This window comes from Mycteria americana, chromosome 1 (assembly GCF_035582795.1).
Source record: "Mycteria americana isolate JAX WOST 10 ecotype Jacksonville Zoo and Gardens chromosome 1, USCA_MyAme_1.0, whole genome shotgun sequence".
Taxonomy (NCBI): Eukaryota; Metazoa; Chordata; class Aves; order Ciconiiformes; family Ciconiidae; genus Mycteria; species Mycteria americana.
This window is the reverse complement of record NC_134365.1, coordinates 206,634,076-206,648,836: the sequence shown is the minus strand read 5'-3', so window position 1 is coordinate 206,648,836 and position 14,761 is coordinate 206,634,076. Positions and strand designations below refer to the sequence as shown.

General features: G+C 37.5%; 1 protein-coding gene across 4 annotated transcripts in view; it reads left to right on the top strand.

Annotated features, from left to right (window-relative positions):
- Nucleotides 1–14,761, top strand: part of DYNC2H1 (dynein cytoplasmic 2 heavy chain 1) — a 186,797-nt gene that overhangs the window by 122,572 nt on the left and 49,464 nt on the right. For all 4 annotated transcript variants that reach the window (XM_075491022.1, XM_075491021.1, XM_075491020.1 and 1 more), the window contains one exon: nt 145–249. In XM_075491022.1, coding sequence (XP_075347137.1) covers nt 145–249 — 105 coding nt within the window. The remainder of the gene's footprint in view (nt 1–144; nt 250–14,761) is intronic.

Here is a 14,761-nt window from a genome sequence, read left to right as displayed (position 1 = left end):
CAAGATATGTCATGTGTTATATACGTATTTTAATCTTTGTGTTACGCAGTGCACTTAATGAAATTCTTTTCAGCATACGGTGTTACTTTCATGAGCTGAACAAAAAGTTCCCTCAGTTACGTTTATTCTTTTCTTCTAATGCAGGATTATCGTAATATTATTGAAAGCCTTCCAGAAGATGATAAACCTGATTTTTTTGGCCTGCCTGCTAATATTTCTCGTTCATCACAACGTATGATCAGTTCCCAGGTAAAGTTACATTTTTCATTGACATCTGAATCTTTTATGAGTCCAGTATAAGCTAGAGAACCCAACTACTTGTTCATAAATATGAATTTCCATAAGAAAGTCAGAGTAAATGGAGGGATTTTTGGAATATGTTGGCTTTCATCTGTAGAATATTTTAATATAATACCGATTATCTTTAGTTACAAAGATATTCCTTTAGGACTTAAATAAACAAAGAATTATTGAGAAGGTTTGCAATAGTATAATTCAGTTCATGTTGAGGAGTATCTATGTATGTAAGTAGTTTCAGTAGTTCTATTTATACTGTTAATCTAACTCCTGTCAATGGGATAGTTCTTACAGCTAGTGTTCACTGTAAGTTAAGGTTTTAGTTTTGGTCACCAAATGCTAATACAGTAGTTTGACAGATAGAATATGGGTAACATTTTATGCTTTTTCTGAAAGAGAAATTCTGAAGAATTCTCCCGGTAGTCAGAATTCTATCTTTACTGTTAGAAATGTGAAACTTTGAAAAGAAATGTTGTTCTCACTGGAGAATAGCATACAACTGCTTAGGCATGTCATAATGAAATTCTCAACATAATGAAAAGTAAGTTCCAGGGTTTTTGTAGGTCTTACTTTAAAAATTCACTAATTTTACATATTTCCATTATTGCTTTAGCTGTTAAGATATAGCAGATGCCTATATCATAGTCAAGAGTTCTCAGCTATCATTTAATTGCAGTGTAGTCCAGATTCAAATATATGTTTAATATATGAGAATGCAGTTATCTTAGTGCTGGAATAATAGGCAATGATCAAAGATTTTTCACCTATTTGTTTTAGAGTTGTATGTAGAAGCCTCAGCTCAGGTGAGTGACCTGGGTTACCCATTATGCTGGGTACTATCAATGGCACAGCTGGGGCAGCTATTCTTCTCATCCTTTGTGGAGCCAGAAAATACTGAGTGTCTCTCTTGTTCTCCTCATAACTTCTATTTTGTCAGTCTAAGAAGGGAAAAGATGGAATGATTTGAACTCTGGATGTCTTCATCATCAATACATTGTTTCGTTTGTTGGACAAAGCTTTTCATTGCTAATATTTTGTCACTTCCCTTAGGTGTCAATTCAGTTGCCTAAGAATTGGTATCTTGTATCATCTGGAGATGCCCAGATGTATTTAAGACACCTACTAGGAGCTGCCAAATATGACACAGGACCCAAGTGAAAACATTTTCTTGTTGGGCCAGCAACTAGAAGTCAGGGGCAAAATGGCACTGTTAAGCCAGTGTTAAGCAACTGATTCCTGCTGCTTGTGTACCCTGATTCAGTACAGCATGGATCTGGAGGTCCTGTGTCATATCTGCCTATCCATAACATTTTCTTGGATAACATACAGAGTTTCAAATGGCATTATGTGTAACAACTGAATTGAGCCACTAAGGCCTAGAGTCTAGGGAGGAGTTCGACGAAGAAGTGGCTGTACCTCAGCCTGAGTTGAAATTCAATAATGCTCATAGGCAGGTGAATGTCCACCTTTTGTTTATTCAGGTTTGCTGGGCTTTCTAATGCCTTTTAGCTCAAATATGGAGCAAGTTTAGGACTTTGACGCAAAGCTTAAATTCTTTATATTTTTTTTCATTGCTTTTTAGTTAAGTCTGGATGAGAGCACACGACTACTGAATAAGCGCAGTTAAACAGTACAAATCTTTAACTAGTGATTAGCATAGTTTATTTGACCGGTAAATTAATTGCGTCAGATAACATGAAAGTTGATTGAATTGAGAATCTTATATCAGAACTGTGAAGTGAACTGGTCTGTATATCAAGGCTCACTTTAATTTTCTGCATAGCGCTGGCATGCTGTCTTATATAAGGACAAGTTATAGGTGAGAAAAGATTAAATCATAGAATCATAGAATACCAGACTGGAAGAGACCTCAAGGATCCAGTCCAACCTTTCTTGGCAAAATCAGTTGGAAGTTCCCTATAATTTCAAGACTTAGAATTACATTTTTTAAAAAAGTATCTAACTGTTTGCTCACCCTCACCTAAAAAGGGCTCCATGTAGAAATTTCTTATTGGTATAAGACCTTTGATCTGTTAAAAAAAAAAACCCAAACAAAAAAAAACCACCCCAAAAATTGCCTTTGAGTATTGCATTTGTTGAATATCAAATTATAGTACTGGTAAATTTGTTGAAATATATCTGTTCACTTAAATCCATAGCTGTATTGTGAAATTATTTGTTTTATTATTAGCACATGAAGCTATAAAGCTATATAAAGACAAATCAGTAGGATAAGGGTGCATAGGGTAATATGCTGAGCTCAAGAACTCCTCTATTACAAAGCCAAAAAATGCACCAAGACTCAGTGTAACTCTGTTTGGTTTTGTCTTAAAATCTTTTACACAAACATCAACTTTAAGTGCTTTTGTTTGTCAGTTACACTGTAAACTGCTGATTATTTTATTTATTTCAGCTATGCTTACATAACTTGTTAAGAGCTGCAGTTGTTAAAAATGCTGGTATTTGAAGATAAGTCCTTAGTTAACCTCCACAAAATCAGAATAGATTCAGAGTTCCTGTGTGAAGGGAAATAGGTAATGAATGCATTTACAAGCAGACTCGCACTCTACTGAACTGGTCTGTCATAGCATTGATTATGATCTATAAACTGTGTATTACAATCTTGAAAATATGAGACTGCTGTAGTTACAATTCTGTGAGATGCTTCTTTGTCATATGAGAGATTTCCTCATCCTTCCAATAATAGTTTGTGGTACTTCTTTAAGTCTTACGCAATTTAAGTAACAGAAATGGGAGATTTTTTCTTAAATTGTGTTTCTACCTAACTATAAATTGTACTCCCATTCCATTTTTGACAGTTTGACAGCTGTTTTGGATCCCTAGGTGATCCCGTGGTTCACAATCTGAAATTGAATGATTGCCTTCTAACAGTAGTGTTTCTCATAAATCCATTACCAAGCTAAAGCAGAGAAAAGCTGAATGAATAAGGTAGTGAGAAACAAGTTGCTACCAGCTCAGTCGCCATGTCACTAGTACCAGAAAGGTGAAAATTAATATCATGTCCACTACTTCACTGATTGTATGCTAAGTATGTGGTATATTCTCTTATAATTTGTCTACTATGCCATATAGTTTCTCATCTACTAGCCATTATCATTTCTCAGTCTGTATTTTTACTAACATCTTCATCCTTATGCAGAGATTCACAGAATTGTATCATCTATGCCACTGAACTCAGGATTAGGTGAAGTAGGTTATTTTTGAAACATACATACTTTGAAGTTACTTGTTTAAACCAACGGACAGCAATTTCGACTTTACTCATATGTTTAGGCTCAGAGATAAAATAATCATTCAGATATACATTGTTTTTAAGTAAATTGTAACTAGAAATCTTTTATCAGTTCAAAATCTTTTAAAATAAGTAGTAGAACAGGTAACACTATGATCTATTCCATTAACCATGAAGTTAAACTAATGTAATTCTATTACAAGAAATCTGATATCATTTTATGACATCATTTCACTACACAAGATGGAATACTTAGAAATGTAGATTTTATATAGACTTTCTATGAATATTATTTATTTTTCATGTATAGGAATGATAGTTTGTATTGCTGCAGCAACACACTTTGCTGTAGCAGAAATTTGCTGCAGCACAGTGCAGCATTTTGCAGTGATGCAGAGATCTCTTCTGTGACCTACTGCGTTGCTAATGTTTGGGTAAACCTAAAACAGCACTTAAAAGAAATGGGCTTTTTTCAGTAACCTTGCAAATATTGATTATATTCTCAGCTTTTCTTTTTTCCAGCAGAGAACTTAAATTCTAATTTAAGAGCTGAATATCGCTAGCTGTATTATTTTAATACTGGTAATTACTAATTGAATTGTTAGGACTTACATTTTACGATGTTCTGTAGTGTAATTCAGAGAGTATTAATAATGTATGCATACTGGTAAGAGCCATTTTGTTTTTAAGAAAATACTTGACTTACATAGACGTGATCTTTTCAGCACCATGACTTACATTTTTTTTTCTGGATTTTGTCCTTAGTTGCTTTATGTAGGTAGAGCTAGGTAAATTTTTAGAGGCTGGATTTCTAGAGTTCGCTGTGGCTCTTTGGTTCTACCTTACCTACTGTTACAACAAGCCCTTGACACAACATCCCTTAGGTTGAATATTGTCACGAGTAATCTCACATATCTTGCTATGTTCTTTCTGCAGAACAGTGCAGTTAAAATAGAAAAGAAATCAGCTGACAGTGCAGCTGCAGGAATAAGCATAGCTCGTCGTGTCTGTTTTACACCAGGTAGAGATTTTCTGTACAGCTGCAACTCAAGTTTCCTCACGCTCAGCAAGAGTCCTCACCACTCGGTTACAGTCATACTCTTTTCTTCTGATCTGATAAACACTGTATTTTTGCCTGCATATTGTCCTGTATTCAGGTGGTTTAATCTCCCAATCTAACCTATAACCAATGATTAGAGCAGTCAGAATATGTGGAGGTTTGCTTTAGGTTTCCTGTGGATGAGAAGGGTCTGTAATTTAGATCTCTCTCCAGTCACCTTTTTGCAAAGTGGGCTTTTGGCTCTGGTGTAATTGTCTCTTATTCTTGGAACCATATTTCTGTTCTTTTATGAATTCCTATGAACCAATTTCATTCTTTCTTATAATTTTTAATAGAATCATACATAAAGTGTCTTAGTCAAAATAACATTTATCATATGTGATAAATAGAATTTTTACAGACTGAAACGGGTAGGCCTGCATATGTATTTTTACACCTTGGAAAAGCAGTAGGAGCTATCTTGTTCTGTGCAGGAATTAGCATACCTGCAACTAATATGGCTTATTGCCAGTAACCACCCTAGGAACATGAAATGAAAATGCAGAGCCATTGTTTTTTCTCCCTCCTTCCTTTGCACAGCACTCCTTAGAGTGTAGCATTTAAAGCCTTCTGTTAGTGTTGTGTGATCCCGTCAAATCCTGTTGAATAGCTATGCCTGCAAATGACTACAGCCTATAACCATTAGCTATGTATGATCAGTTGACTGGTTAATCTAAACGTTCTCCAATAATATAGTAAAGCGTTTTGCTAAAAAAGCCATTCAGTAACTGGCAAGTTATCCAAGACTCTTCAAATATGACTGCCAATGATAACCAATATGGCTAACATTTCGTTTTCTTAATGCTAATTTCTGCATAGAATATTGTGTATAATAATTTTAATAATATCTTGCATCAGGAATTCAGCATTCTTTTACACGTACAGGTTCATAATGCTTCACAGAGACTATCATATGAGACAGGTAAGTCTCAGTAAGGATGAAAAATAGGTTGGTTTTGATATTTTCGTGGACAAATGAGTACACTTTCTCACACGTATCATGCAAGGATAAAGGACAGTTACAGTCTCTCTATGTGCTAGTACATCCCAGGAATGGCAAGTGGAAGGCAAACCTGTGGACTTCCAGTTCACTTTATAGGACCTCTTGGGGGTGATTGTGCATGCATAGTTGAAACTTACTGTTTAAAGTTTGTGGAGGATTGTCTCACGTGAGTGGGACCCCGTGCTGGAGCAGAGGAAGAGAGTGAGGAGAAAGGAGCGGCAGAGACAACACATAATGAACTGACCGCAACCCCATTCCCTATCCCCCTGCACCGCTGGGGTGGAGGAGGTGGAGAAGCTGGGAATGAAGTTGAGCCCGGGAAGAAGGGAGGGGTGGGGGGAAGGTGTTTTAAGATTTGTTTTTATTTCTCATTATCCTACTCTGATTTGATTGGTAGTAAATTAAATTAATTTTCCCAAGTCAAGTCCGTTTTGCCCATGACGGTAATTGCTGAGTGATGTCCCTGTCCTTATCTCGACCCATGAGCCTTTTGTTGTATTTTCTCCTCCGCTGTCCTTCTGAGGAGCGGAGTGATAGAGCAGCTTTGGTGGGCACCTGGTGTCCAGCCAGGGTCAACCCACCACATCTTCAAAGTGCTTAAGGGCATCACAAATGTAAAATAATCCTTTGAGCTTCAGATTGTTGAAGAGCACACAAACTGTAGCTTCTTACCAATTTTTCAATGAAATACTATAAAATTATTTAATTGTAGATTTTATATACCAATTTAAAATGTTGAGCTGTGAATACTTACAACTTCAAATAAGTGGGTTCCAATTCACTTCAACTGATGTTGCTGGGAGTATTTCTCCTCCTATATTTTGTCCTTTGTAATTTTATTTGCTTTTGAACCAGGCAAGTGATACTCTGCATTTCTGATGGTTCAGATTTGCAAGAAAATTACTTGCTTTAAGAACCTGTTTCAGACAAATTTTATAGCTTCAAATATAATCCAAATCTGACTAGTATTTTCTGTGGCAGGGTAGAGGATATAAAGTAATTTGGTTTTCCCAAATAAATTTCTCTCAAATCCAGCTGCATGCTTGTCTTCACCTGTTTTGTCTCAAAGTGAGTGATGGGAATCACTCTCACTTCTCCCAGTTATCAACTCCATTATTTTTATTATCTGAAAGTAATTGCAGAAGGATGGTTCCTTAAGATACTCCTTTTTTTAAATCGTAGATATTTATCTCAGCTCTTTTGATAATAATTGATTTTGCTTTTCTGTTCCATCTAACTAATCTCAAAATGTCTTCATGGAATCCATCTGGTATTCATGAAGGCACCATGAAGAGCAGAACAATTCCTGTAACATTAATGTGCTTCTTTGTATTGTTAACAAGAGAACTGACTTGCTGTTTGACATATTTAAAGGAATGCCTTTCCCATCATGTTATACTCTAGGTGCTTTCTTCTGACCTTGTGCCCCTCCATTTCTCTTTGGACTTTGGTCATCACTGCCTGACAAACCTAGTTTAAAGCTCTGCTAGCTAGTAGCAAGCCTGTTGGCAGATACTCTTGTTACACTTCTCATATGGATTCTGTCTGCCCCTAGCTGTCAGTCTCTCTCAAACAAGGTGTCACAGCCATAAGAGCCAAATTCATGTCTATAACATCCCAGCTCTGCAACCAAGTATTGTGACCTGGTTGCATGGTCACATGCATCCATTCCTGTCCCATTCCCTTCACTAGCAGAATCAGGGAGAACACCAATTGGGCCCCCATGTCAATGGTCACCTACCACTTCCTCTGAATGGCACTGGTTCTGGTCTGTGAGTCAGGCTCAGGTAGCCTACATGCCTCCCTGATAGATCATTTCCTCCTCACCTGTTTCTACTCATTCTGCAATTACACATCTGCAGGTGGAGAAGGAGCCTTTTCCTTCTTGTTGGAAATCACAAACTTCCCCTTTTATTTAACAGTATGGCCATAATATTTTGGGTAGTTACTACAGGATGGCAAATAAACTAACATAAAAGAAAAAAAATGTCTGTACTAAAGATGATAATCATCTAACAGAGCTTTATTTTTCTCAAAGTTAGGTATCTAATCTGTTGGTTATCTAGGCTTCCTGTATGTTACAGTCCATCTCCAAATAATAACACATTCCTACCTGCCAGAGAGTGAATTATGTAGACCTGTGAAATCCTGTTTCCTTCACTAATATTATCTTCAGTTAGTGTTTTAGTATTTCTTAAAATACCTCCTGTATTAATACCAAATATTTTATTTAGATGTTATTCTATAATACATTTCCTAGAAGTCAATGGTATTTTAAAAATAGATTTTGTGGAATAAAAGTGTGTCTGAAATACACAGAGAGGTTCTGTCAGATTTGTAGTTCAACTCTTAGAGGATATTTTGTTAAAATCCTACTAGAAAAGACTTGTGATGTATTTATCGATTGAAGCCACTTCAAATTCCCCTGATCGATACTGGAATAATTTCATGTGAGTTTGTTTTTCTTTTAAATGTCTAGGTACTGTGACAGGAAAATATGATAAGCCCAACTGAAGTTAAAAAAAAGAAGCCCCAGTGTAACTCGTCTCATCTAACTTGAATCATATGAATGTTAGCCACCTGATCTTAACTAGTTATCCATTTTTTTGTTACTAAAGACAGACAAGCAGCTACAGGGAATAATTTGTGCTATTCTTAGATAGGCATCTAAAATAAAGGGGTGAATCACCTTTTGGAAGTACCTATTTCTTTCCACTGAACTTTGGATCAAGCTCTGTAGTAATGTCAACAGCTTTTCTAAAAATTGTATAATGAACATTTTAATGAACATTTACGAGATGAAGGAAAACTGCCATAACTACCAGGTTGTTGGTTATGCAGAAATGGGAGGGTGTCTCTTCTACTGGAAACTGGACTATTTGAAAAATTAGATATTCATTGGGACAGGAATTGAAACATAGTTGTTTGTCCCATTTCTGCATTGAGTGTTGTAACAATCCAAATATAGTTATCAGACTTTCATTTCATATATAAGTATTCAATTTAAAATTGAAGAGTTCAGGAGGAAGAAGTGAAAATTCAAGCATCTTAAAGCATGCAGGTTATAGTGCTTGTCTCAAATATGTTGATAATTTTCTTAGAAATGCTAAGAAATGAAAAAGGGATTTTATTAATTAGTGAACAGATTTTTTTGTTTGTTTTGTTTTCCAGGGCAGTGAAAGACCAACACATTTCAAATTTCATTTGTTTGTTATCAGTTTTATTTTATTTAACTGCTAAAGCAAGTGAATGGTTCCCACAACTAATTGTGCATCCTTAGGGAAGGCCATCATTCACATTAATGGAAGAGAGTGTGCTTGTGAGACTGACCTGTTACTTGCCCACTGACAGGAACTTTTCAAAAGTGCAGTTTGAGATTAAGACAAATTTTTTTTAAAAAAATTAAGTTAAAAATGTAAATGCCATCTTAAATTAAAATTAATGCATGAGAAACAGAAGGAAAGCCATGCACACCAATATAAGGTGGCATGAAAGGATTGGAATCCTGGTTAGAAAGTTTTCTTAGACCACATAATTATAGAAATGCTGGTTAGAAGGGACCTCTGGAGTTTATGTAGTCCAACCTCCTTCTCTAAGTGGAACTGTTGCCAACACTGTCTATGGCTCAGTCTGTGTGCACTGTGTGCCATCATCCAAGTTGTTCATGGAGAAATTCAAGGGTGTGGGCCCCAGTATCAAACCCTGGTTTCCTTCTCACTAGTTGCCAGCCAGATGTCAAGCCCTTGATCACTACCATTTGACTCCAGCAATACAGCCAGTTTTCCATCTAGCTCGTTCTTTGAGATCATGCTTCAAGTCCATACTTCCTCAGCTTCCAAAATAGGAATGCGATCAAAGATGATGTCAAAAGCCTTACTAGCAGTATCCCCCACTCTTCCCTCATTCACATAGTCATTTCATCACAGAAGGCTATCAGGTTGGTCAAGCATTGTTTGCTCTTGGTAAAGCTATGTTGACTGTTTCTGATTGCCTTCTTTTTCCCTCTAGTGTTTGGAAGTGGATTCCATGTTGATGTGTTCCGTGATCTCTCCAGGGACAGAGATTAGGTGTAGTAGTCTGTCATTCCATGAATCCTCCATCCATTTCTTAAGGCGGGCATAATGTTACCCTTACTAGCAGTAAGGATTTTCTATGATTGCCATGATTTTTCATATGCTGTACAGAGCAGCCTTGTCATGACATTGGCCAGTAGCCATGGGTGAATCTCATCTGGATTTCATTGATTTGAGTAGAATCATAGAATCACAGAATCATTTAGGTTGGAAAAGACCTTTAGGATCATCGACTGCAACCATTAACCTAGCACTGCCAAGTCCACCACTAAACCATGTCCCTAAGCACCACATCTACCCATCTTTTAAATACCTCCAGGGATGGTGACTCCACCACTTCCCAGGGCAGTCTGTTCCAGTGCTTGAAAACCCTTTTGGTGAAGAAATTTTTCCTAATATCCAGTCTAAACCTCCCCTGGCGCAACTTGAGGCCATTTCCTCTCATCCTATCGCTTGCTACTTGGGAGAACAGACCGACACCCACCTCACTACAACCTCCTTTCAGGTAGCTGTAGAGAGCGATAAGGTCTCCCCTCGGCCTCCTTGTCTCCACACTAAACAACCCCAGTTCCCTCAGCTGCTCCTCGTAAGACTTGTTCTCCAGACCCTTCACCAGCTTCGTTGCCCTTCTCTGGACACGCTCCAGCACCTCAATGTCCCTCTTGTAGTGGGGGGCCCAAAACTGAACACAGGATTCAAGGTGCGGCCTCACCAGTGCCGAGTACAGGGGGACGATTGCTTCCCTAGTCCTGCTGGCCCCACTGTTTCTGATACAAGCCAGGATGCCATTGGCTTTCTTGGCCACCTGGGCACACTGCTGGCTCATATTCAGGTGGCTGTCAACCAACACCCCCAGGTCCTTTTCCACCAGGCAGCTTTCCAGCCACTCTTCCTCAAGTCTATAGTGTTGCATGGGGTTGTTGTGACCCAAGTGCAGGACCTGGCACTTGGCCTTGTTGAATCTCATACAGTTGGCCTTGGCCCATCGATCCAGCCTGTCCAGATCCCTCTGTAGAGCCTTCCTCCCCTCAAGCAGATCAGCACTCCTGCACAACTTGGTGTCATCTGCAAACTTACTCAGGGGGCACTTGATGCCCTCATTCAGATCATTGATAAAGATATTAAACAGAGCTGGCCCCAATACTGAGCCCTGGGGAACACCACTTGTGACTGGCTGCCATCTGGATTTAACTCCATGTTCGTGTATGAGTATGTTCATGTTGTCTAAGTAAACGGTTTCTCTCCCATTATTAGCTGCTCCTTTCCTTCCTAAACCATGCACAGAGGCCATTAAATACTTCAGGCGTTTATGTACCATCCCTCACTTATGTTCTCTTGCATTCGTCAAATGCCCCGTTTTCTTTGAACTTCTACATATGTGTTGAAACCTGTCTCACCCTTAATGTTCCTTGTTAGTCTTATCTCCAGCTGGGCTTTGGCTTTTCTAATTTCACACTGAAGTGCCCAAGCAGTGCTTTTATCTCCTTTCCTCCGTTCCTCCCTCCCTCCCTCCTTCCCTTGATTTTGCCTCTTATATGTTCCTTTTTTTTTGTCTTCCAATCCATTGAGACACTCCCTGCTTACCCAAACAGTCATTCTGCTGAAAATCCTGGTCTTTCTGCACAATTAGATGATTTGTTCTGAAGCTCACTCAAAAATACTCCTTTGTTCCCCTTTTTAATCAGCTGAAAGTAATGTGCTGTCCACTATACTGTTTCCAATTTTCCCTCTCCCTTATGCCCACTTCTCATGCGATTCTGCTAACAGTTCCCTAAATAAACCAGTGTCTGCTTTCCCTAAAGTCCAAAATGTTAACTGTGCAGTTTACCTCATGCTTATCCTCAACATACATATAAATACAAATAATAATTCCTGCCTGCATTTGCAATGTTGACTGTTAACCAGCACTTTAGAAATTTCCTTCAGTAATGTCATCATTAATAATAGAGCTTTTTCACATACATTTTGAAATATAAAGACATACAGTTACAAATAATGGTTTTAAAAGGGCTTCTGTGACTGAAAGGTAACTCTTATTTCGAGTTAAAATTTTATAAGCTAGCAGGTCTCTCATGAAACATATTCAAGCTTTTAAGATACAATTCCCATGAAAAATTTGTTAATGCATTTCCTTGACATACTATAAAGCTTGTGTGTTTTATTTCTCATACTCAGTAAAAATCTCATCTTCCAGATCACTGCTATAAATATAAATTTGGATGTGTAGAGGACTAAATGCACATTGTTATAGAGAGTATTTAAAAGTGTGTAGAAATGACCTGTGTCTGTATTTCATAATTATTTTCATGTATTCATACCATGAAATTTCATATTTGTCATGAATGGCAGCTGAATCATTTGAAAACTTAAGGCTTTGTTCTAGCAGAAACTTAACATACAGAAACAGTATTCACACATTATATCCAGATGACTTAAGTAAATTATGATATCTGAACAAAGCTAGATTTACAAAATCAGACAAGAAGCATGTTTCCTAACTGTATACTCCACATAAATTATACTAGCACAGAAAGCTCACACTGAATGCATTATTTTTATAGATGTGATTGCTTAAAGAGAAACAATTTCTTTAATGAAATCCATTAGAAGTCAAAAGGAATAGCTCATCATACTTTAGGTTAGCTGCTAAATATAGTACTCATTTAAAATAATTACTGTTGCTATTCTGTCTGTGCTTGAAACTTAGAAATTTTGTAGAAAAACCCAATTATGTTTTTTATAGCTATTTATTTGGTGATGAATACTTGCTGAGTTAAAATGAATAGTGGAAATATGTGTGGAAATAATAATGGAAAACAGTGTAGGGCAATCTAGTAAGGCAAGCAAGGTATGAACCAGGGTCAGGAAACATGAAGTGAATCTTGCCTCATTAAATATAATTGCAATGATTTCATTGACTTCAGTAATGGCATTTTATCCTTGGGTTCTTTTTTTCAACTTTCTTGCTGACCTGCTCTTATGTTCAGCAAGCCACTGGCTAATTCTGTACCTCTTCCCACCATTCCTTGCATATCTTGTTTACTTAGATTAAAACTGCTCTCTGTCTTCCTAAAACTCTAGTCAGATGTATGACTGTAGTACAGTTCCAATGCTGGTTTTTACCTTGTTACCGACAGCAACAGAGACAGCGTGTGTAGGGGAGGGTGTACAAGGACACCTGGAACTCTTAGATTGCTAGATCATGCTTGAGATTATACAAGTCTCCACTGCTGTTATTACCCAAGTCAGCTACAGTAAAGTTAGGGTGAGTATGTCCACCCAATATTACAGTCATACCTCTGACTGAAGTGTTCCTACTGTATATAGAATAGTGGGGCTGTGGTGTGGGGTTATTTTTCAAGGTGCAATTGTAATATAATGATAGCTATAGCTTCTTGTGTGTTCATCAGAAGACTAAATTTTCTCTGTCAAAGTTTAGCTCCTTAACGGGACTCTGAGCACTGGTACCTAATTTTATATCTACTGCTCCCCCATAATTCTAATCATGCCACATATAGTAATATGGGTATAATTATTGAAAAGCATGCAATTGAAATTATTCTTGAACTTGTTATGTTATTGCTATAGATGTCAGGATGAACATAAATCTATTTTCTTAAAATAATTCAGCATTTATATAACCCTTGTATCAACTGTGTAGAGCATATAATTGCTGACATTTATTAAATGCATCCCACATCACACATACATGACTAATAAGCTCTAGCAGAAATTGATGAGTAATGCCAAACTGTATTTATTATTACCATGCAACTGAGCAATTTGAGTACTTAACAAGAAGTTTTAAAATATGGGGAGTATATTGTATATACCCATGGTGACGCATAAAAGAAATGTGCTGTGCCACATAATGGAGTGGAAGCCACAGTACTGTGCTCTAATGAAAAACACAGCCCTTTACCAATGCAGTACTTCAAGTAGTCTTATTAATTGCCATAGGATTGGTGCTATGTATATGAGAATATATTGGTGCTCTTAAATTTTGTCAGGGTGTGTAATTAGCTAAGGTCAACCACCTCTTCTGGCCTTCCTTTTAGCATCGTGTTCGCCAGGTAGTATGTATCCTGGGGACCTCTACAAAGTAAAGCCCTTAGTTATTCTTTCGGAGAAGGTGCAACTGGAATGCTGGCTGGGTCAGTAGTGGGCCCGTGCTGTCCCTCTGCAGCATCCTGCTGATTTTCTTTTCTCCTCCACTGAACCCCTGCTCTACAGAGGATCTTCCTGGTGTCAAAGGTATATGATCCTCTTCTGTATAAAAGAAGATATAGGAGGTGTCAATGTCTTCCCTCGTTTGCTTTGTATTTTGATTAAGAAGGCATGTATCTCTGTAATGAATCCAGTCCTACTTATTCAGTGGATGAGCAGCTTTGAGGTGATCTTGAGGGAACAACAAAAGAGCAAGCATAGACCTACACTGTTTCTTACTCATCCACATGCAGTATGAATGATTTGGTTATGAATGCCATTAAAGTAGCCTCATCCTAACAACCTCCATGGACCCTATTCTTGCAGAGGGGGTAAGGGACACAGGGAGACTGAAAGTCAGAGAGCTTTCATTGGCAGCTTTGTCTTAGGCTACTTTCACAGCAGTGTGGATTACTGCAGCCAAAATATGAGGAACAGTATGGAAGCATGTAGTTCTGTCAGAAGGCATATCAAACTGAAAGCCGTTTCCTCTCTTGACACAAGAAGACATAGTTGCATTACACTTAGTTACTACTTTCCCAATATTTACCAAAGTGACTATGTCATAACTTCATATTTTAGTTTGAGCTGTAAAGTCTTACAAAAACAGAAATATCTCCTTGAACAGCAGTGTAAAGGGATATATTGTTTCATTCACAGAAATGAAACATAGAAGTGGTTTCTGTGCTAAGACTACATCATTTTAAAACTGGTAGATGGCAGTAGAGTATCTGCTTTGACATTGTCTATAGATTTACTGAGAGGAGTTTGTTAGCTTTTTGTACAAAAATAAAAATCGTTCCATAGTCTTGAGAAAAATAGCAGTTATC